We start from the raw sequence: 24,212 nt of genomic DNA on the forward strand, positions 1-24,212 counted from the left end.
GGAACAAAAAAAGGTCTTGTGATCACAGGTGTGCTGCAGGTTCACTGTACAGGAATATATGAACCAAAATAACATTAGTAAAACTGGCCAAAATAGGTAAATGAAGAAGCAAAAAGGGACAGGAGAGAGAGGAGAAGAGAGTACAGTAGAGTAGAGAGAGGAGAGAGCAGAAGTGAGAGAGAGAGCAGAAGTGAGAGAAGAGAGAGAAGAGAGAGAAGAGAGAGAAGAGAGAGAAGAGAGAGAAGAAGTGAGTAGAGTAGAGTAGAGTAGAGTAGAGTAGAGTAGAGTAGAGTAGAGTAGAGTAGAGGTGTGTGTGTGTGTGTGTGTGTGTGTGTGTGTGTGTGTGTGTGTGTGTGTGTGTGTGTGTGTGTGTGTGTGTGTGTGTGTGTGTGTGTGTGTGTGTGTGTGTGTGTGTGTGTGTGACATACACGTGTACCTAGCTTATATATTTATATATACACCTCGCAAATAAGAAGTATAGAAACGCGGGCAAAAGTCAGGCTCTATACAATCATGAAACACACAAATGGGTTAGACTGTACATAATCACAATAAAACGCACAATCATGTAAGAATACACACCAACATGCATGTCAAACTAAACGCAATCAAACAGGCTTGTAGGAACGATCTGTTTGGGTGGGGAGCACCCCTAGTTCCAGCCCCCATGCAATCAGGTAACAAAACACGCACATAAACATGTCAGTCTGTACACACTCATGTAAAAAGAAACCTGCATACACGAAGACACACAATATAGTGAGAGCATAGTTAGCTGTTAATTATTACCCAGCTTCTCACTGTACAAAAACATACGTGTGTAAACTACAAACTCCCAACAAAACACCGGAAAACCCATGCGTACATAAAATCTCAGAGAACGCTAAAGCGATGCAGAACACGCAAGTGTGCGCGTGTGCACAAACACGGGAGATGAAAGCAAAGGTTCGTGAAAAGCACAGTAATTTACACGAGAGAAAACCGACATAGCAGCTGGTAAACACACACCCAGGAGCACTTGCATACGCCAGGTAAAGGTAGACGGGGAGGAGAAAACAGTTACACACACACAAAAATGTGCAGTGAAAACAGAGGTACTGGTATGAACACGCATGAATGTACAAACTCATGTATGCCGTCAAACAGACAAAGGGACACACACACACACACACAAAATACACACTGCCCTCAGCAATAAGTAAATACAGTAAATTCTTCCCAGATAAGCTTCCAGGATGAACATGCCTTTTTGAAAAGTGCTGTGATTGCAGAGTGCCCAAGGAATCTGCAGTGTTCCAAATGGAGTAGTACACCATATGCCGCAATAGTGCGTCTGAGATCAGAGGCATTGTAAGGAACCCCGACCCTCTCTAATAGTGTCTGAGATCAGATGCATTGTAAGGAACCCCAACCCTCTCTAATAGCGCGTCTGAGATCAGATACATTGTAAGGATCCCCAACCCTCTCTAATAGCGCGTCTGAGATCAGATGCATTGTAAGGAACCCCGACCCTCTCTAATAGTGTGTCTGTGATCAGATACATTGTAAGGATCCCCAACCCTCTCTAATAGCGCGTCTGAGATCAGGTACATTGTAAATTCTTCTGTATTTGGTACAATTTTTCAAATGACCTGAAAATTGCAGGGAACCCTTCAGGGATGCCCGGGGGAACCCAAGGGTGTCTAGGAACCCCTGTTGAAAAATACTGATTTAGAAGCTTAAATGGATATTAATTTTTATTCCTTGCAAAGGAGCGGGGCCCGTTTTGCACTTCATCATTTATCCCAAGAAATCAGCTCCCCTTATTTAAAGCAGCAATCTGAGATGCAACCGTGGTGTCTGCTCAGATGAATAGAAGTGCCAGGTGGGATCAACTTATTCCTCCTTTCCTGCACATTTGGCATACCTGTTATAGCACCGCAGACCAGGAAGTTCTCATGGAAGCAAATGGCCATGTGTGTTTGGCTTGGGCCGACAAAGTGACATTGGTGTTAACGCAACTCCGCCTCTACAAAACATGGAGAAGGATCAGGGCAGGGGCGGACAACTCCAATCCTCAGGGGCCACCAACGGGTCAGGTATTAGGGATATCCCGGCTTCCACACAGGTGGCTCAATCAGTGGCTCAGTCGAAGACTGACTGTGCTGAAGCCTGGATATCCTTAAAACCTGACCTGTTGGCGGCCCTTGAGGACTGGAGTTGGCCACCCCGGGGTGAGGACGGATTTGTCACATACTTTCATAGATATAACGAATCAACAGCTTTGCCACCTCTGGGGTAGGAATAGTTTACTTGCACAACGATAAGTGACAACGCGCCGTGCCCTAATAGCATCGTTCTTTGCATTTGTAGGCAGGCAAGGCCCTTTACACATGTGAAGGAGCTTTAAAACTGTAAAAAAAGATATATCTGGGGAACACAGACTTGGAAACATGCCTCTTTACTGCGTGTGTTTTTGGCTCCTCTTATTTCTCGGAACAAATCGTGTAAGAAGCACATTCTGCAGAGTGCAATGTCTGGACTGCAACGTGCTGCAAAGAGAGCGGTGAATCCCCCGAAGTTGGCTGCCCCCGACAACAACAAAGGTCAGTGCAAACCGTGTCAGGGTCTGGTGATTTTTACACCCGCCATTAAAGGACACCTGTAAAAGGCATTACGGGTTTGTTTCTCTGAAGACGCTGCAGCAATTTAAGAGGAGCAGCCTGTGATTAAACAGCCTATTACTGCAACCTATTCAGACCCTTTTATGCTGCGCAAGTGACCTTCACTTTTAATCGCTGCCACATTCCAAGTCTCTGCTATTTGGTTTTCAGTGGTTTTTAAAAGGCCATTTAACCCTTTGATGCCTCTTCGGGCACATCGCGAGCACGTGACAGCTCTTTGTGGCCACGGGATTGTGATGTCGCGGATGAAGGGAAATCCAGGTGTCCTCTACTTTCGGCCAGATTGCGTTCGGCTCTCCACGGGAGCACAGAACGTGGTATTTCCCATGGACGCCAAACGGAAAGCCCATGATGTGGCGCGTGAAATGACCGTCCCCTTCATGGGACCCCCAAAAGCTTTCACCAAGTTACCCTTTTTAAGTAATTTTTGTGGGGATTGCACCTTTATGTCCCTTGTCACCCTTAATAAACATTTTTTTTTACAAGCCGCCAAACGGTGTAACACCGTAGGGAGAAAGTCGGCAGGGTGGTGTCGGAGATGAATATGTACTTATTAAAGTATTAATAAGTTGCTTCCTTGGATGACGACACATTCACAAATCCACTAGGAGTATGGGAGAGATTGGTGACTGCGGTATGAAGAAAGGCTTGCCGATAAAAGATCAGTTAACAACATGATGGAAAAGGAAAGACCCCAGCTGCAGCATGAGGGAGGTGGTAACGCAACCGAGAGGTCTTTTGGTCAGCCTACCTAGAGTACTATAATACTAGAGCAGGGGTGGCCCATTCCAGTCCTCAACGGCCACCAACAGGTCAGGTATTAGGGATAACCCTGCTTCAGCACAGGTGGCTCAATCAGTGGCTCAGATTGAGCCACCTGTGCTGAAGCAGGGATATCCTTAAATTCTGAGTTGTTGGTGGCCCTTGAGGACTGGGGTTGGCCACTCCTGTGCTAGAGAAAGAAAGGCGAGAGGCCCACGGGAAATCTAAGGAAGTACTTCTTACTCCGAGAAGGTAGTAATGGATTGAACAGTGCACAAGCAGCAGTCGCGGAGGAGAATCCATGTAGGGAAGTCAGATCTGCCTAGAGACCGCCGCGAGTGGGTACTAAAGCTTAGGAGAATGGACAGACACGGTGCTCAATGTCTGGCCACAATTTCTATGGCAGTTATTAATATGCTGTCAAGTCGCTGCTCCATGCTGAAGATGATATTAGCCCCATTGACTCGAGTGAAGCTGAACTGTTCTCCGGCACTGGAAAGCAGCGTCACGGCATGTTATATCAGGGTTTACATTTCTCAAGAGCTGGTATCCGTTTATGAATCATGAGGTTGTGTCCTTCCATTGGCTGGTCATTATTTCAGATCTCGCCCACAGTTTATAACAGATCGTTTTACTTTGACTTTCACAAACATTATTCTTTAACACAATCGGAGCCAGCAAGTTATTTTGCATTTAAATGCATTTCTTATTATTTGTATTGCAATGTGCAGGTATCTCTCTGTGTACAGACCCTGTTAACCTCTTTGCTGCCAGCGGGACCTGCCAATAAGGATTAAAGGTCACTCATGCACGGGGAGTCTTGCTACTTATATTTACCAGCGATGACGTTTCCCTCTTTTTTTCACAATAGTGTCATGTTATGGTCCAAAACTCAGATTTCTCACTTTAACCTGATACTTTTACAGCTATGCATCCGCTATACAACACAGGACTGTCCTCCCCCCATTGCCTTCTTTAACCTCCCCGTGCAGTAAAGAGCAGTTATGTATGGGAAGGGGTTGCTGACCTCTCCTGCACCAGTCAGGTTCTTGCCAATACATATAATGTGAGACCTACAACAGAGACATTAGGGCACGCGTGGCCAACTCCAGTCCTCAAGAGCCACCCCCAAGTCAGGTTTTCAGGAAATCCCTGCTTCAGCACAGATGGTTCAATCAAAGACGGTGCCACTGGTTTAGCCACCTGTGCTGAAGCAGGTATATCCTGAAAAGCTGACCTGTTGGTGGCTCTTGAGGACTGGAGTTGGCCGTCCCTGTGCTAGACCAAGAAAGGCAAGAGGCCCAGGGGAAATTTGGGGAAGTGCTTATTCACGGGGAAGGTAGTAGCGGATTGAAAAGTACGCAAGCAGGAGGTGTTCCTTACCTTGTACCCGCCGATCCGATGCTCCTGTTTGAACTCCTTGCCGTTCTTTAACCATTTCATGAGAGGGATGGGGCTCCCTCCGGCAGGACAGCGGAACCTCACGGTGTTGGCGGCAGGGACGGCGTGCAACTTCTTCTCCATCTTCTCTGTTTGTGTCCAGTAAGGAGGCTCTGTCATGGAAGGACAAAAACATTAACCAGCCTATTGGGGGGCTTCCTGCACTGCGCGCACACACCCACACACACACACACACACACACAAAAGGTGGGTGTCTTAAACAATGTAACATATAACCAGTGCTCCATGTGTGGTGGTACTAGGCGGTGCAAAGTATTCAATGTGTTGCAGCCCTCTCTTGCTGTGAAAGGGTTGCTATAAGGAGTTTGCGTAGTTCTGAAATGGGCACTGTTGGCTGGTCTGTGCAGCTGTAATAAATCACGCGGATCTCTGGCAAATAACAACAACAACAACAACAACTTTACTACATATAGAGCTTTTCTCACAATGGGACAGAGAGCCCCACAATTACAGTATAGTGCGTGGGACGCAGCACATAGGAATTTTACAGACATCGTCCTTGTCCAGAGGAGCTTACACTCCACATTTTTTGTGCCTGAGGCACAGGGAGATAAAGTGGTTTGCCCAAGGTCACATGGAGCGGACACTGGGAATTGAACCAGGTTCCCCTGCTTCACACTCAGGTCCTTCTTTAGAGTTTGTGTCTTTACTCACTGAGCCGCTCCTTCTCACTCTAGTATAACCCCTTGTACGCACTGAGATGCGCAGGACACTTACTCATGTGGTCGCTATCGCTCACAAAGTCCTCCGAAGTGTCATTTTCATCTTCGTCATCCCCTGAAGAGCTGGCTTCTGAAAAATACAGCGGTGCGGTTATAGCAGAGCAGCAAATCCCTGCTCTCTTCAACATGAGCATCGTGCTGGAAGCAATCTGGGGAACCAGGTCCCAGCAACCATGCAACATTCACACTCCTTCCACCACCAGAGATAGCTGTGCTGCCCGGGCGAGCCCAGCACAAAGCGGTGCTACCCAAACTACAGCAAACACAGGATTTCCTAACCCATCTGCCCCTTCTACCTATGTACCACTTTATTCAACGGGCCGGGCAGATTTAATAGCCCCCAGATGGGTTTTTGGGAGTTATTGTTTGGCAGTAGAATTCTTGGGGCCAGATTTACTAAGTAATACCAAACCTTAGCGAGCCATAAGACCCATGTAATGAATTGGCATTAGCATTGTTTAGTATATCTGGGCCGTAGGGAGTACAGGGAGCCGGAGGGATCCTTTTCAGTGTTACTGGCAACTTTGTTCAAAAAGACAAATTGCTAGAACGTGTTCATTGTTTGCAGTACAAAGATGCTGACACACATTGTATTATGGGTTTGATGGGTAGACTTTCAAGCTCACTGTGGCTCTTTAAATCTCCAGCTTCACTCACCTGTGACATTCACAAGGAAGAAATGGGTATTGCCCTGTATGCTTCTAGGCACTGAGCAGGCATACAGCCCGGAGTCCCGGGGAGACGTCTCCTTAATCTGCAAGTAGTTCCTGACAATCACCGTCCTATTGCTGGCCTCTAATTTCACCCCGTCTTTAGTCCAAGTCACCAGGGCAGCGTCAGTCTGGGGACAGCGCAGATCAAGTGACTCGCCGGGGAGAACCGTAAAAACATCTGGCTGGGAGATTTGGTATTTGGTTGGAGGTTCTGCAAGGGGAGGACAGGGAGGAAGCGGCAGAGAAAGAGAAAGGAGACACACCGACAGTCAGTGAAAGTTCCCAAAGCGAATCCAGTCAAAGCAAGCGTTGGCAGCACCTGTATTCCAGCTCCTTCCTGAGCTGCGCACCAGTATTAGTGAGAGCGTTTCCCAGCCCAAGCATTAATAGCAATTCCCAAGGGGGTTAATTATTGCACATTAAAAAACAGGGATATCTTTCGCTCTTTGCTAACCAAGACAAGCGGTCATATTTATGGGTAGTGAGCAGCTTAATTTATCTGGTTATCTGTAACTCTGCTAGAAACTTGTGTGCGTAATAAAACCCCCCCCAAAAAAACACTTTGCACATTATCGCGATCTTGTTAGTCCCAGTGAAAGCCAGAAGTACTTTTGGAGAAATACTGATGCAAAAAATATATATATTTTTCAGGGTATCAAAAAAAAAAAAGGGATTAACTGCAGCATAACTCTAAAAACAGCAGCTTCGGAATGAATGATCAGTGAGTGTACACTATAAGATAGAGCTACTGACGGTGCTTGTGACAGAATAATATAGACAACTAGAGAGAAAGTATCCCCCAATAGCACTCTGGTATACCAAAATGATCATAAACTTTATTATAACAACATCATACAAAGTTTTTAGAACGGTCTCAAGTTCCCTCACATCACAAAACTCCTGCGCTGAATCTAATACATAAGATAAGCCTTATAACTGAAAGAGGTGAGAACAGATATAACATCCCTTATATATCAAAACCAAGCGGTAATGAGGCATGCAATCAGCCTCATATCTCTAAGACCGGCCAGTGCTTAATTAGTTAATGATGGAATATGTATGGTGGACCATCTGAACTGTTTAGCTTTCAGCCATGTTTTCATGCCACACTGGCTGTTTTTTTGCTGCTTCAGCTTAATCTGTGTATTTTTACGAGTGCCAGTATTACTCCTTGTTGCTATTTTTTCCTGTTTCTGATACCTCCTTATGCCTGATCTATGCTGGAGGTTTGTCTTATTCCATCATACATACACACAATAAGATACAATTAAAAATTGCATATATTCAGTGTAGGTACCTGCTAAGCGGGGGTTACCATGACGAGGTTGGCGGCTTGCATCATGGTTTGATCAAAAGATGCAACCAAATGGCTACTTTGTTACACAGACTTAGGTTCTAAATGTTAAAATGTCTCTAGTACAGTTTAGGCCAATTTGTAGGAGCGCAGGAATTGTTCTTTGTTTTCCATAAATATAAGGTCAATCCTTTTACCTGCTGCATACTTCACAAAGGGAGGAGAGCAGGATGTGTGTGTGTGTGTGTGTGTGTGTATTATTGGGGAAATAAATAACAGAATTACGGAGACCAGAGCCTTTTTGCTTAATCCAGGGGTTCTCAACTCCAGTCCTCCAGAACCCCCCCTCAACAGGCTTCGACTGAGCCACTGATTGATCCACCTGTGCCTGAAGCAAGGATATCCTGAAAACCTGACCTGTTGTGGGGTCTGGAGGACTGGAGTTGAGAACCCCTGGCTTAATCCAATGGGATACCTTGTAATACAGACAGGAGGAGAATCTCCTAAAACCAATGGCACCCACTTTGTGGGCTGATTAACCCTTCAACTGCCTGTGGGGTTTGGTGAAGCGGGCCATGGGAACGGGCCCCAGTCCGCTATGAAGGATCTGTGTGTTGGATCTACATTCAATTCACTTTAAGGATGGGGAGATTTCATGGACCCGCGTTCTACTCCGTATAGCTATACAGTTTATTTTAGGAGTGAGAGGGTCAAGACTTCATTTACACGTCTGCTTTTCAATTAACCCCTTTGTGGCGGAAACTACAACTACGCGCATAAGCAACTCCAGCTGACACGCAATAACATCCCCATATCATGGAATGCACTAGACCAAGGAATAGGGAATTGTGCTCCCAAATTTGCCTGAACATGCCCCTAGAAGGAAGTCCCGTCGAGCACAAGGTTTGCATCATTTCCAATCAGCTAGCTCGCAAAAAGGTATCGTCGCTACCCAACAAGAACATGTTTATTTGTATCTTCTATGTGCTGGAAACACCAAGCAAAACAGATCAATAATATACTGACTGGAGTCCACACTAATGCGCTTAACTCGCGTCTCTTACATTAGTAAGATGCCATTCTTGACACATCTACACACAGTACCCCCTCGTAGAGCTCACTGCGAGAAACTTTGCATACAAAACTCAAAAGGGCGAACACCCATCGGAGGACGATTTGAGTGTGCGTATTGGCCACAACATATATACAGAAAGCCTCCAATTACCAGTCTCTGGACATCCATCGAAACATTTTATCCAGGGTGTTTGTAGAGATGGCCCACAAAACACAAAGCAGAGTCTCACGTGGTTGTTTCCTGCTCAGGACTACATGAGATGGATCAGAGGCCAGGACATTTCCCTTGCAACAGATTTGGATTACAAGAGGGGGCCAGTGCCATAAGATAACAGAAACAATCAACACCCTTTAGTAGATTTTAAGGACCATCTTTGCTGCCACAGCAACACAATACATTGCTGAACTTTCTGGCAGAAAGGGGGTTAAAGGAATATCTTTCACAGGCAATCACTGATATTATATACATCACCAGTAAGGCATACAGTATATCACATACTCAAAGGACTCCGCTCCAGGTTCCCTCCCTCTCACCTTACTGACCTGACTCGGTCATCCTGTCCTATAGGGCTCAGAGCAAGTGACCGGGCACACGTGAGCCACAGTGTATGGAGCATTTATGGACCATTGTGTGTATCCAGTAGCTGCAGAAGGGACAGGTCGGTGCAGGCTGTTCCTGGACATGGCTGGTCTCCTCTCAATGCAAAGCAAAAGACGCTGACTGTACAGGCTCTGCATGTTTATATAAGGGTGTTTATATAGGGCTGGGCACTATGTCTCTACCAGTAATACTGCAGCCCCAGCTAACATGTCTGGACATGATCCCCTATATAGAAGACTTTACAGCACTAAGCAGTAAAGGAGCAAGTACATTAAATGGGGCGTGCAATTAAAATCCCTACACATACAGTATGAAACAGAGATGGTCTTTATTCTTTAGCTCTTTTCGCTTTACAAACACAAGTTGTTGCATTTGTATTCCTGGAAACCATAGGTTTTTTTTTTCCCCCGTACATTTTGATTTGGGCGTTTTAAAGATGGTGGTCCCCTTAGCCGAGATGATCGTCAATGGAGGTTGCCAGAGTAATATTGGTAACCGTAATCTTGACTCTTGCTTTAGATTGATATTTATACAGTGATAGCATATGAAGGTCACCCAACGCCACATCACTGGATAGCAAAGGACAATACACCACATTACATCTTATGCAAAAATGCTTTGTTTTGTTGTTTGTTTTTGTAAGGAAAAAAAACTCCCTGTTTCTTGACCCATCATTGCATCTCCACCTGAGCTACAAATAACTAAGACCATAACCATTCATTAATCAGAGACCGCTGCCTTATATAGGACCACCTACAATATGCTGGTCCTATATGGTCTCCTATTCTTTCCATGCTTTTACTGGAGAGAGCAACAGCTCCATTAATACAACGAAGAGTCCGCTAAGGAAGATTTGTACATTAGAAAGAGACCCAAATATCGTTATCGGAGGGGCAGATAAGGGTGGAGCAATAGTCCTAAAAGATAGAAGCTCTGACTCTCAGAAAGTTATGAGAACTATGAGAATAGTGAACATTGTTTAGTATTGGATAGAAAACCCTCAAAATCGATAGGAAACAAACAAAAAACAGAAAGGGTTCCTGTATAATCAACATTCTGCAACCCCAGCTTTTTATATATTCCCCAAGGTTCACAAAAATAATGTTCAACCTCCTACTATACCTCGTTACAGGGAGCGAATGCATTTTTCAGCCCTTCTCCACACACATAGATCAGTTTTTGCAGTCCCTTGTAAGAGAATGCCATTACATAAACAGGATTTCTTTGGTTAAACGTCATGCTATTGCTCTACAGAAGCAAACACAAATTTTAACTAGATATACAGAGCCTGCATACAACCATCCTTCATCGAGATGGTAACAGGGCAGTACAGAAACACTGGATATAAACAGAACTTGATTCAGCACCTAGCATTTATTTTAACCCTGCTTGTACTAGTTTGAACTAATAGCTTTTCCCATTTTGAAGGCATATATATTGTCAGCAGATATAAGGAACAGTAATGAGAGCAAATACGGCCCCTTACGCCAATATTTTTATGGCTGAATTTGACACCAAAGTGGTATACACATCCCATTAATCACATCACTTTAATCAACATGTCAGAACATGGTACAGGATACATCGACGACATGTTTATGATGTAGGGGGGATAACTGTACTCGCATTTTGGGGCAGATTTAAACACAGTCCATGAGACTATATAATCACCAACTATAATTATTTGAAAACCATGGACTATCTAGATAGGGTGAGAGGGTGAGCCGAGAGCAGGGGTGGGCAACTCCAGTCCTCAAGGGCCACCAACAGGTCAGGATTTCAGAATATCCCTGCTTCAGCAAAGGTGGCTCAATCAGTGGCTCAGTCATTAACTTAGCACCTATGCTGAAGCAGGGATATCGGGAAAACCTGACCTGTTTGTGGCCCTTGAGGATTGGAGTTGGCCACCCCTGGCCTAGAGTCTGGACAGCTGACAACTTATTTTGTAAACCAACTGCCTGCGCTAATCTTTTATTGTCAAACAGTTTCCATCCATGTAAGCCGATAAAAAGTTTACTCCCGTCAACTAATGCGGGCTAAAAGAATTGTTGGCGGACCACTGCCTTTTCAGGTTACGCAGCGCAGGAGATTATCCAACATTTCTATAAAAGGGTTACCCAGGTATTTTGTTGAGGCACCTCTGTCAGAAGGTAGCACAGTTACCAAGGGAGGCCGTCCTAACCAAATCGAAGCAAACCAAGTCACAATCCAGAATTCATTTTGTTCAGAAATATTCAACCAAATCTAGACAAATCCAACGTATTGTCTTAAAATACCGGCACATCCTTCTGCAGGATTCAATGTTTGTGAACCTCTTTGCAGAGAACCCCCTCTTTTCATTTAAGGGAGCACACAGTTTGTGCAAGCAGTCTTATCCTTTGTTATTTTTCAAACGTTTCTGTCAACCCCTCCTAAGGGTACATTTCCATAACACAACTGAGCCCACTGCAGTGAGATTAGGAAGAGAAAGGGTTTTTACTAACTGCACTAAGGGAGGAAATATTACGTTAAAAATACCTGATGAAGAGGTAACGTGACGCGGAAACGTTGAATGTAAAATGTGGCCCTAATGTAATTAGGTTTTGCTTGTATTTTTCTTGTTCTCAGCTATTCTTGTTCACACATCTATTGTGTGGAATAAATTCTGCTTTCTGTTTCTGCCTATCCCATTACTTTTGCATGCGTGTTGCGGTATTTGGAGGGTTGGACTTGCAATCCCTGTGGGATCTTCTAGCACCCTAATGAATGAATCTTCCTTTTTGCTATTTTTTCTCGTTATCTGCGCCCTTCTTTCAGCGTGCCACGCAACATTAATACTCCGCAATGCAATTCATTAAGTATTGTTCAGTTTTTCTTTGAGTAGAAGTCAATGCAAATTTAAAGTAACTTCCTCCATTCGCCCAAAGGCCCAACTGGATCAAGGGGTTAGAGCAGGGGTGGGCATCTCTAGTCTCAATGGCCACCAACAGGTCAGGATATTCCTGCTTCAGCGACCGTTGACTTGAATAGAAGGTGTCTCCCAGCGCCGGGAGATGGCTTAGTATATATGGCCCATTGTCTTTATTGCCTTTCATACAATGCCAATTTGTTTTTTTGCCTCTACTTTTCATCCTGATCACCAATCATGCTGCAAAATCCTTCAATCGTTCTCTGTTTCAGAAATATTCATGTCAAATGTGCTGATCAGTACAGCTGTGGGACCCCCATCATATTCTCTTATCTGGCCCTTCATGAAAGCAGAAAATACCATGTAGAAAATACTATGTATCCCATGCTTCTCCACCTGCCGTTCTGCAGCTGAGACTAAATGTAACATTTGTGTAGTTATTAGGTAGCCTTTAAATGATAAAATAATTCAAATGGAAGCCAATGTGTGAGTGATCTCATTCTCCTGCAGCTCCAGTACGTGATACTAAATGGGATTAGGACTTCATTGAAGTGAATACCAACCACTCCGTGCCATTCAACGCAAATGTAAATGTAAAGTTTGATGCAACTCTTATGCGATTTATTCAGTGGAGCGTGGAACAATTACAGTGTTTCTGGCCTCCGTGTCAGGTAAGTGAGCTAAAGGCCAGAAACGTTGTAGCACCAGACATGGATGTCCTCTCTACTCCTTGTAAGGGTTGCTACACAGCGAGTAGTAGAGTGCTGCACTATTATTTTACTGTTTCCTGTATTACTTTGCAGTGCGGCCCCACTGCTAGTGATGTCACCTGCCCAAATATTCATTTTAGCCCTTTCTGTATTATTTAGAAGGAGCGGCAAAGTGAGACACCGACTCTGGCACGGAGTTTGAAGCAGGGGAACCAGGTGTCGGCTCCTCGTGACCTTGGGCAACTCACTTTCTCCCTGTGCCTCAGGCACCAAAAAATATAGATTGTAAGCACTACGGGGCAGGGACGTGTGCCTGCAAAATGTCTCTGTATAGCACTACGTAAAACTAGCAGCGCTATACAAGAATAATTATTATTTTTATTATTATTTTTGGTCTCTATAACTACCTACAGTAGGTAAAAGGCTTTTCCTAGTACAATTAAACAGCCCACAGGAGAAATGTTTTTTTTGTTTTTTTTTTAAAGTTAAATTTTTGCAGATGGTAATTCAATCTCGATTGGTAATGACATTTCTATGAAACATGCGGTTTATAAAGAACAGAACCAAAGCTAAATTATTGGAGCGCTCCAATAGCTACAGCTATTTATAGCAAAATTAACTCATGCTGCGTATTCATTGGTCCGGCCGCTGCAAAGACATGTGGCGAAAAAGAAAAGCTTGAAGAAAATGGGACGGGTGCAATAATAAGATAGAAGTGAATGTATTAACCAATTAGCTGCCACAGGGCTCTGCATTGCAGCTGTAAAAAGTGCAGCAGAGTTGCCTGGCAGCCATTGGGTTAATGCATGGGCGGCCAACTCCAGTCCTCAAGGGCCACCAAGAGGTCAGATTTTCAGGATATCCCTGCTTCAGTCCAGGTGGCACAATCAGTGGCTCAGTCGTTGTGCTGAAGCAGAGATATCCTGTAAACCTGGCCTGTTGGTGGTCCTTGAGGACTATAGCGGGCCACCCCTGGGTTAAGGCTTCTTTCATATACCTGCAAAGAACATGCAAGGAGAAGATGGCCACTGCCAGCCCAGTTGGCAATGAAGGTGTTAATACAGCGTTTAGCTACCCAAAGGGGGCGGGGGGGAAGAGTAGTAATTATTCACCCCCCCTCCCTTCTACCCTGGGTGGGGTATTGTAGCCAGTCAGGCGTGGTCCCATCTTTGGCAGACACTGCAAACAGGAAGGGTAGCATTGCTCCAATACCTTCCCAAGCAGCAGCATTGCCCTGTGCGCCTCAGCCTGGATGCTTGGGGGAGGAGGGGGAGACTTGGAAGGGACAGACACCAGGTATTCTGAGCCCCTTCAATCTCACATCTCCAGGAGACTTCCCCTCGGGGGGCAGCCTCATGCAACGCGCCTTCTCACATGCCTCTGGGCCGAGGTGCGACCGAGGTGTGGAATTTCGTGGGAGGGGCCAGTAAAAAGGGCAAGTGAGTACTGCAGTTTTCCCATGAACATGGAGGGGGGGGGGGGGGTGACCTAGCATTGCCTGTCACCTTAAAGCATGGCTTAGTAGTGTGCGCTAAAAGTATGCCCGAAAGGTCGTCTTTGCATAGCTCTCTCACCCCTCGCTCCGTCATTGGGACAGTAATGTCGACTCCGAAACATTACAATATATCAGGGTGCTACCCGCCACTTCATATTTAGTAACACAACTCTTGCCAGTTGTTCCTTTGCTGGGTGTGAGGGTCTTATGAAGAAAATCTCTAAACAAAGCCCTTCTCTGCAGCCCCCTGTGCCCTGAGAGGGAGGTAACAGAGCAGTCTGGCACATTTGTGAAACATACAATTCTATGCTGTAGCTGTGATTCCCAATTCTCTGCAGCATATGTGAGCTAATTTTAGCACGGGTACCCCCATTTCCTGAGACACTTACCAGGCTAATTACCCATTTCTTCTTAGACCTTAAAAGAGGACTGCAGCGGTCGTCCAATAGGAAGCCGCAACATCAGCCCTCCGCTGACGTTACGGCCTCCTGTTGGTCCGCGGGACCGGCAGGATTTTCCGGCCTTTTTGATCTCACCCAAAAAGGAGAGAAAAACACTGGCAACAGGTAAATTTACCAGGGGACCGGAGGGATGGGGGCAAAATAATGTAGCTCCCCTCCCGAGGACCCCCCCCCCCCCCCCCGGTCTGAACTCTGTGAAAAAAATCTATATGAAAAAATAAAGGAGTAGACTGAGTTACTAAAACAATCCCCAAGGAAGGGCATTACTTGTCCTTTAATGCCCTTGAAGAGTTTAGTACCCAAATCTTAGGCAAAGGTTTCCAATCCACTAAGAGTACCAACGGGCATGCCTGAGGGGATTAGTACTGTTGGAAGCTACATTTGTTTTAATTCCCCGTTATTTTAATACCCAGAATTTAGACAAACCAGAAGGCTATAGTGTACACAGTTGTGTCACTGCCAGCATATGCAATTTTGTGTTACCATGTGATCACACGCAATAAGTTGTGTGACTGCGCTTCTGTGAGCGGTCAGTGAGTTTGTCTCTTACCTTCGGGTTCCACGGTGGTATCCTCCACCAGGCTGTAAGATGGACGGGTCAGTGCCAGCGTTGCCAGGCTGACCATCAGCAGGTAGATCAGAAGCATCCTGTCAGTGTGTCCGCCCCCTGCCATCCCTGAGAGCCATGCCAACAACAACCCCATCTAGCTGGCTGTGTGCAAGCATGAGCTGCACGTATCACTGCGAGGTCCGAGACGCTGCGGGGTCTTGCTCCCTGCCTGGGAGACCAGATCCTACAAGAGACACAGACATTAGTACACATGTTAACCGCACACATGCAACACCCAGTCAACCATGGCTGCCATATAAACCACTTATAACCATAATACAAATGTGTGACAACCACTGGCGCTGCCTCCTCTGGCAGTGAAAGTGTTAACAAAAGATTATCATTCTTACTGAAACTGGGACAGTCGAATATGGAACGACAATAAAAACCTAAAATGTGTGCACTGCTTGGACCATGAAAACAGTAAAACAAAAAGGCGATATACCTTGGGATAAGTACGTTTAATATATAAACACTTTAAATGAGATATATATATATATATGCAGAGTTCACTCACCAAAGGCACCTATCCGCTAACATGTCAGCTGGTTCCTCCATCTAGTAAGCGGGTAACCATCCATACGTGCCCCTGAGTATGACCGGGACCGCCAGTCTATCGCGCATGCGCAGAACCAAACACTAATGGTCACTATAGCAACCACACTTCCCCTAAGGAGTAACACTGTCATAATCAGGGGCACGTATGGATGGTTACCCGCTTACTAGATGGAGGAACCAGCTGACATGTTAGCGGATAGGTGCCTTGGGTGAGTGAACTCTGAATTTACTATACCACTCACACAGGGGTTTATCTATGCCTAATACAGACTTTATTGGGGTTTTTTTTATTTACATTGATCAGAGTGCAGTCTTTCTTTACCGGACGTGAGAATGGTAATGTTGTCTTATTATTATTAGTAGAGACTGGCACCTGTTGATGTTCCTGAGAGAGAGATATATATATATAGAATAGATAGATAGGATAGATAGAATAGATAGATATTTATTATTTTTTTAAATAAACTTGTGAGTAAATTCTTAAGACAGGTCCACAAACCTGCCTTTCCCCATTATCTCAAAAAGCAGCAACTAGGGATTCTGGGTAATGACATGCAAATGAGCACTCAGTATACATTCACAGTGTACACATACACACATACCAGTTTTCATGGAGGTTTGCACTGAACTGAATTGTATTGTAATCGAAAGGTCAACATTTTTGCTTGTTCGAAGCATTGGAAAAAACGTGCATTTTTGTGAAATTCTCAGTTTGCTTTTTGTAGGCCTCAGAAATAAGAGGTTACGTGAACCTTGAACAGAGACATTGGGATACCAGGGACCTATTAAGGCGGTAATCCGGTCCCTGAAATTGCAGTATTTCAAAATTCCATATAAAGAGCCGAGATTGAGGTAATTCACCCCGTTACCCGTCTCTTTATTAGGGCAGAAATGCGCGATTCTGCAGAAATAAGCAAACAACCAAACCACACGCTGAATACCAAATTGTGGTTTGTTACCACATCTCCGTGATAAAAATTCCAATACTCCAGAAATATGTATCTGCATTTTTAAGATGGAGATGTGGTAGTAACCCACAATTTCAGAATGAAAAGTGCGGTTGGTTTGTTTCACTTAATATACGTGTTGAAGAATCGGAGTGCCGGGGTCGGGTATTTTTTTAGTGCCTATTATCTGCCAACTCCTTTACAGTTCCTAAATATTTAAGGATTTGCCTTATTTTCCTTCCTTGCATGTAGCAGGAAGGCAGGACAGGAGTATTACAGACAAGGGACAGGAGCCGTTAGAAGACAGGACGTGTGTATTTTCATTTATGTAACTGTATTTGTAACCATGTACAGGCATACCCCGCTTTAAGTACACTCACTTTAAGTACACTCGCGAGTAAGTACATATCGCCCAATAGGCAAACGGCAGCTCACGCATGCGCCTGTCAGCACGTCCTTAACAGCAATACCGGCTCCCTACCTGTACCGAAGCTGTGCGCAAGCGGGGAGACTATAGAGCCTGTTACACATGCATTATTTACATCACTTATGCACGTATATGATGATTGCAGTACAATACATGCATTGATAAGTGGGAAAAGGTAGTGCTTCACTTTAAGTACATTTTCGCTTTACATACATGCTCCGGTCCCATTGCGTACGTTAATGCGGGGTACGCCTGTATTATTTTGTTTTACTCTGTGCCCAGGAGATACTTGAAAACGAGAGGTAACTCTCAATGTATTACTTCCTGGTAAAATATTTTATAAATAAATAAATAAATAAATAATATTTTGGTTAACTCGAACAGCTTAAGGCACTGAATAGGATTTAAATATTTCAAAGTCATTTTTGCTATCCCAGAATACTGTTCCTCCCCAGAACTTGTTCTCCAAACCCCCTTTTCCTGAAATGTTACTAGAATTCGGCACTAGAAGACTTTGGGTTGCAAACTGCTTGCAAATCAATGACACGGGGAAAGAAACATCCGGGAATTACCAAATGCAGGTTATTTCAATGAATTGCAGCAACAACAAAAAAAAAAAAGCAATAAATCTTACAGTATGCGGTAAAAAAAAACCCCATGTTCAAATATTTGCGACTGCGCTACTGGAAAAGTCGGTGAATGTCCTGTAATTACTGCGAGACTTTTGCACGGCACTTAACAGCGCTCGCTTTGAGCTGAAGTTTCCCTCCCTTCAAATGGAACAATTTGTGAATTGTGTGTGCAAGTTGTTTGCAGGGAAAGTGAGAAAACTGCTGTAGGTTTTTGCAGTGTTTTTACAGCTGAGTTTCCCAACTTCCCCAGTTGGGAATACTGAGAAGCAGCTTGTGTGCAAAGCCGTGCAAGTCACCTTTGTGTGAGACTTCATGCAAGTGCAGGCGTGTAAGAATGTGCACACACGTGTTAGTGGAATATTAACACTTTCAGGCAATAGGGGCTTGCAAGGGTTTAAAGCAGCATTTAATATTTAAGAACACTTAGTAAGCATGAACAGTAAACAAAAAAAAAAAGCAATACTCCATGCTCGAAATGTGATGGTAAAAGGGGTACTCGGTACCACTATGTTATTTACAAATTTGGATAGCCATTAATTTGTTACAAACACACACTTCCAATTCTTTTATAAAAACCGGTACGACAGGCATAAGCTTATATGGCTCCATGGTAAAATGGATAAGAAGCCAAAAGGTAACACTGTGAGAGCATGGCATTTCCCAGAATCCCTGGCTGCAGTGGAAGCACTGTATGCCAAGAGATAATGGGGAAGGGCAGGGTTGCAGGCGTGTTTGAGACGTGTGAATGTGCTCACATGCGGTATTTGTATTTTTTTATACAGAAAGATGGAATGATGTAAAAATAAAGTTCATTCATTTTCTATGTTAAAAACATTAATATTAACCTTTCTCAAAAATGTTTTTTGCTTCAGAATATAGAAAGATAAGTCTTCCCATTTTCCTAGAGGCTGTAACCCCTTTGTCCCTATTTCAGCCTTGACTTTTTTCTGTATTTGGGAAAGCCTTATGTCCACCCCAAGCATGTTTGCAATCCCTTACTGCAGGGGTGCGAAAACTTTTTCGTCTGTGCCCCCTGCCTGCTCTCCCCCCCACCTAGTCTCCGGCGTTTCCAACGCCACGACGCCATGCGTTGCTGAAACTGCGCTTATAGTGACTTGCGACGGCAATGCGACGTCGCTCCAAATCAAATACACTGACTCCGGTGCAAACGCTTATAGTAAGCGCGATGACGACGGAGCGGCAACAAATTTGAAGCCGGGTCTATTTGATTTTTTTAGAGACAGTCGCCACATGTGACTGACTCTAAACCAATCAGAGACCGCGGCCCGCCCCCTTTCGTGAAGTCGCTGGCGACAGTCGCGGAAACTCTAGTTATAACTTTCAGTCATCGGTCGCGTCACCAGCACTATAATCGCGGCCGTAGGAAACTTACAGAGGGGCTCGCGCGCTCCCCCTGCATTTCATTTAAATGCTTTGGGGAGAGCGTGGGGTCTCTCAGCGCCGCCCTCCCCGAAAATGTTGCCCCCCCTCCTTGTTTCCACACCTATGCCTTACTGTATTAGCCCCAACCAACTCTGCTGGGGGGCTATTCTACCAATCCAGCACCCTTTCTTTAAAAAAATACTCCCTCCCCCCCTCCAGCTTTAGAGCATGACGTCCTGTTCTAGCAACTCTTCAACCAGACCTCCTCCTTCACAATGGTACCTAGCATCCCCTACGATATAACGGTCAAGAGCCGTGTACATGGTAGGCACAGTATAAAATAATGATACCCATGGGAGTCCCCTCACATTTGCAGCAGCTCGCCCTCACCGATCCCCAGCGGTGCCTTTCAACCATTTCCAAATCAATAAACTGGTGGAGTGATGGCACTGCGGGGGGTTAGAGGGTTGGCACGTACGGGGTGGGTGGGCACTATATAAACATGGTTGAGTTGGGTTCGTATGCCGCAGTCTTCTGCTGTATACAAGGAGTGACAGCTTTAGGGAGTTGCATCTATAGATACTCAGCATCATTATACAATAAATCATGTTCAAGAAGTAGGGTAACACACTACAGATTGGAGGTACAAGTATTGCAATGCTGCACCATATCTGTCCAGCAGAAGAATCCCATATTTCAATCAGTAGGATTTTTTTCCTGCAATAGCTTTATTTTGCACCAGAATTGCTCCACTTCTGCCCTCATACATAGTCCTATGTTGCTTTAAAAATGACCCAGTACTGCACGATCATTTCTTGTACTTGCGGATGTTCTAGAAGTGATCCGTTCAGTGATGCAGCCTGTAACCCAGGAGGGGACATCGTGGACAGCTCATCTGGTGACTGATGATAGAAGAGTCATGGTACTAAGGGGTACTGAGTACTGATTTACACCACGAGAGTACCCCCACTTTGTATTCACAAAAATGTATTGTTCCACACTTTAAAGAAAAATTTACTTATCTTAGGAAGCATATTGTGTTCTCTTTCTCGTTCACAGGAGAAATAGTGAGTAGGTAGTGTGTGTGTATATATAAATATATACACACACACACACACACACACTATTTATGCTTAGCAAGAGAGAGCAAAAATATAAATATATATATATATATATATATATATATATATATATATATATATGCAAATATAGCTGTATGCTCATCTGCATGTCTTAGGCAGGTCTGCAACCCCGCCTTTCCCCATCATCACCCAGCATACAGCACTTCCACTGCAGCAAGGGATTCTGGGAAATGACATGCAAATGAGCACACAGTGTCACTTTTTGCCTCAATAACCATTTTTAACATGGTTCCCTATAGGCTTAAGCTTGCTGCATGGTCACAGCTTTGAGCACAGCCAGGGTTAAGGTGCATATATATATATATATATATATATATATATATATATATATATATATATATATATATATATATATATATATCTCTCTAGGAGGTGACCAGTTCTCTGTCCTAGGAGTAATCCATCCCCATTCCAAAAAGGTGGCATCTTCTATACACCACAAGTCAGCCTATGCCACATACTGTCCTAGAGGTTGTACAATTCTGAAACGCATGACACATCCAGGTCCAGAGTTTTTGGTTTAAAAGAAGAAATTCAGCTCTCACAAAAGCCCTTTGCCTTTACAAAAGAATCCTTAAATAAACATTCCCCTATAAAAGCAACACTTACACAAACATTCCCTTTATACAATCTCCTGCTGCAACTTGCCGCCTCTATAAAAACATATTTACAGCTTGTGCCAATAACTCAGGCTGGAATCATTTGTTTTTTCATATCTCAGTTGTTTTGTTTTTTTACTTAACTCTCAGACAACTTAGAGAGGCCCCAAAAGTGACAAAAAAAGGGAAAATAGAATAAAACTAATATATATCCTTCCTAAAACAAATCTGGTTGCTTTAGGCATATCCCACACAATACCTAAAGCCAGCGCTGTTTTCTAAACCCTTCGTGCTTTGCAGTAGGTTGCGTTACCTCTGGCAATGAAGGGTTCATTTTATACAAAGTCCTAAAAAACCTGCACTTTATTTCTAACCTATATTCACCTAAATCATTATTTCCCCCACTTAAGTGTCTATGTGCCATGGTCTGTTTATTGGCCATGAAGGTAGTCTGCACAGGGATAGCTGTGCGCCCTTTGACCCTTTAACACAAAGCGCTTAGCGTCAATTTTTGCTGCTTCAGCAGAATGGAGGCATGGAGATAGTTCACCAGAAATGGCAATTTCACCATCGACTCAGAATAAAAGGCACTTTTAGAGGAAACGCATTGGGCAGAGGGATATAAGCCATGACTGGTTGGACCTGTTATAAGGTCACTTTATCCCCATGGGTTCTTATCAGCAGGAGAGGGCCAGATACTGGCTTATGTTAAGAGACAAAGCAGCAGTTCATGGTCAGGCTGAAATCATATGTATAGAGCGTATCTGTTTACACTTAATGTACAATACTCCTTCCTCCTTACAGAAGTGTATCTATGAGGATGAGGATAGCATCCCACTTATTATGATTATTTTATACAAATTGCCTTCACATTCCCCTTTTTGTATTCTGACCATGTGCTACTCTTGCTTTCTATTGTGTAGAAATATTCATCTAAAACATCGTTTTGTTAGCACAACAAAGAACTGCTGCCACTGAAGATGAACAATTGCTATTAAGGCTCAACATAAAATCACTGTAACACCCTAATATTCTTCCCTTGGGTCATCATGAGTTCTAACAAAAGCAATGCGTGATGTAGAAGTATATACATTATACTTATTGTACTCGTCTCTGTTTGCCTTTTGGGTCTATATTTGCAAAGCTACAAAACAAATGAAATTCCATGGGTGATTTAAAGATGGCTGCTCTTTCCATGAAGCATTGACCGCAGGTTAAAAGAGGGTTGCGCTGGTATAGTTTACCGCTTTTCCTTTACAAATTGAAGGCACAATCCTTCGAAAGAAAAAAAAAAAAGTCAGAAAGATTTTTGGTTACATTTCTCCTTAAAAATTAGAAACAGGTAAAAAGGCAGAAACCCCCTTCCTTCCAATCACAGGTACACTGCCAATAAGAAGTAACCCAGAATATGTGAGAAAGCAAAACCAGGCCAGTGAAAGGGTACCAAAAAAAAGTGATGTTTTAATCAACTATCAAGGATTGTACCTAGAAATTGAAGTATATTCACAAAATGCTGAGCACTCACCCCTCTAACACGTTTACTTGGATGGAGCGGTCTGGGCTAAGACTATGGTTTTGTTACAGAGACTCCTAGTTCTTTTACAATACAACAAAAGGCAGGGGGTAGAAAGCAGGTTTAATCTCGCGGAAAAGCAGGCGCAGAATAATTGAACCCCTTGGCTGCAGAGCAATGTGTTAAGATAAGGTACCCCCTGGCAGTGAAGGGGGGGGGGGGGGGGGGGGGAGAAATGAATACCATTTATTTGCGACCTATTGGGAGTTTTGTCCTAAGTCAGAGATATCTGTGCAGCGCGCGGGGATACGCCGTGCAGCGCGCGGGGATACGCCGTGCAGCGCGCGGGGATACGCCGTGCAGCGCGCGGGGATACGCCGTGCAGCGCGCGGGGATACGCCGTGCAGCGCGCGGGGATACGCCGTGCAGCGCGCGGGGATACGCCGTGCAGCGCGCGGGGATACGCCGCGCAGCCCAGGACTCCATTACTACACGCAGAAAAAGGAAAAGAGGCGAGTATTTCTAATTATAAGCACCTACCCACATTCCAACCGCTAAGTACACACCCACACCTCCACAAACACACAACATGCTTCGGCAAACTACCACAAAAAGGCACAAAGGCGCATGTGTTACAATAGTCAAAAGCCTCTTTTATAAAAAGGTGAAAAGGAAGAAAGTTTGGGAATGTAACCGCACAGGTGGCTGTGTTTGTTCACAGTCTCTCGAGACTGTGCTTTTGTAAGCCATGTATGTATATATGTTTTATCCTTGTGCTCTGTTTCTTAATTCGCCAACATTACAGGGTTGCATGGGATTCAGGAAGTGCCCCCTTTGGATTTGTGGGGGTGCCAGGTCCACCCCCGTCCACCCCCCCCCCTCTGCTTTCCTAATTAGCAAACATCTTTCAATGGCAGCTATTTTATCCGCAGGAAAAAGGATTCCCAAGTCCTGAGGTAGCCACAAGGGTGTTAGACAGTCACCCAAGACACCCACACTTCCCATGGGTACCCCATGTACTTTATGCTCCCAAAGTAATGGTTTAACATGACTGGCATGCGGCAAGCAGCCTTATCACCATTGAAATCACATTTAGCTGGTGCGAATAAACTGTGCAGTGTATGCATGTCATATTTATATCACGCCAAAAGTGTACTTGGCACTTTACAAAAGACAATACAGCACAGGGATAATGAAGCAAAAAGAGAGTGAATATGGCGCTCTTAATGTTAAGTAGTCGTGAATATAAATGAAGTGCTCATGTGCAACAAGGTGCTCAATGAAAAATATAAGTAGAAAGAATACAGTGAAAAAACAATGCAGCGTCAAACCCCCTTTGAGGAGATCAGATGTCTTCCTGATCGTACTATGGTCTTTTCCATCTTTTTTGAGAACACCACAAAACTGATGATCGTCTGACGAGACCACCACCATAGGAGTCGACACTATCTACACATAGGCACCAAACAAAGCTTTGGAATTGCTTTATTTCTTCATTCGGAATGTGAGTGTACATCCTAAAGGGCTGCTTCCAGCAGCTATAACCCCTTTATCTAAA

General features: G+C 44.3%; 1 protein-coding gene across 12 annotated transcripts in view; it reads right to left on the minus strand.

Annotated features, from left to right (window-relative positions):
* Positions 1–24,212, minus strand: part of FGFR2 (fibroblast growth factor receptor 2) — a 79,219-nt gene that overhangs the window by 43,806 nt on the left and 11,201 nt on the right. For 7 of the 12 annotated variants that reach the window (XM_075612067.1, XM_075612062.1, XM_075612063.1 and 4 more), the window contains exons 2-5: positions 15,394–15,637; positions 6,266–6,532; positions 5,604–5,678; positions 4,809–4,978 (exon numbers count right to left, since the gene is read on the minus strand). In XM_075612067.1, coding sequence (XP_075468182.1) covers positions 4,809–4,978; positions 5,604–5,678; positions 6,266–6,532; positions 15,394–15,547 — 666 coding nt within the window. In that variant the 5' untranslated portion in view covers positions 15,548–15,637. Of the gene's footprint in view, positions 1–4,808; positions 4,979–5,603; positions 5,679–6,265; positions 6,533–9,232; positions 9,387–15,393; positions 15,638–24,212 lie in introns of those variants that run through there. The other 5 variants (XM_075612072.1, XM_075612070.1, XM_075612071.1 and 2 more) reach the window with 2 other exon arrangements.

This window comes from Ascaphus truei, chromosome 8 (assembly GCF_040206685.1).
Source record: "Ascaphus truei isolate aAscTru1 chromosome 8, aAscTru1.hap1, whole genome shotgun sequence".
Taxonomy (NCBI): domain Eukaryota; kingdom Metazoa; phylum Chordata; class Amphibia; order Anura; family Ascaphidae; genus Ascaphus; species Ascaphus truei.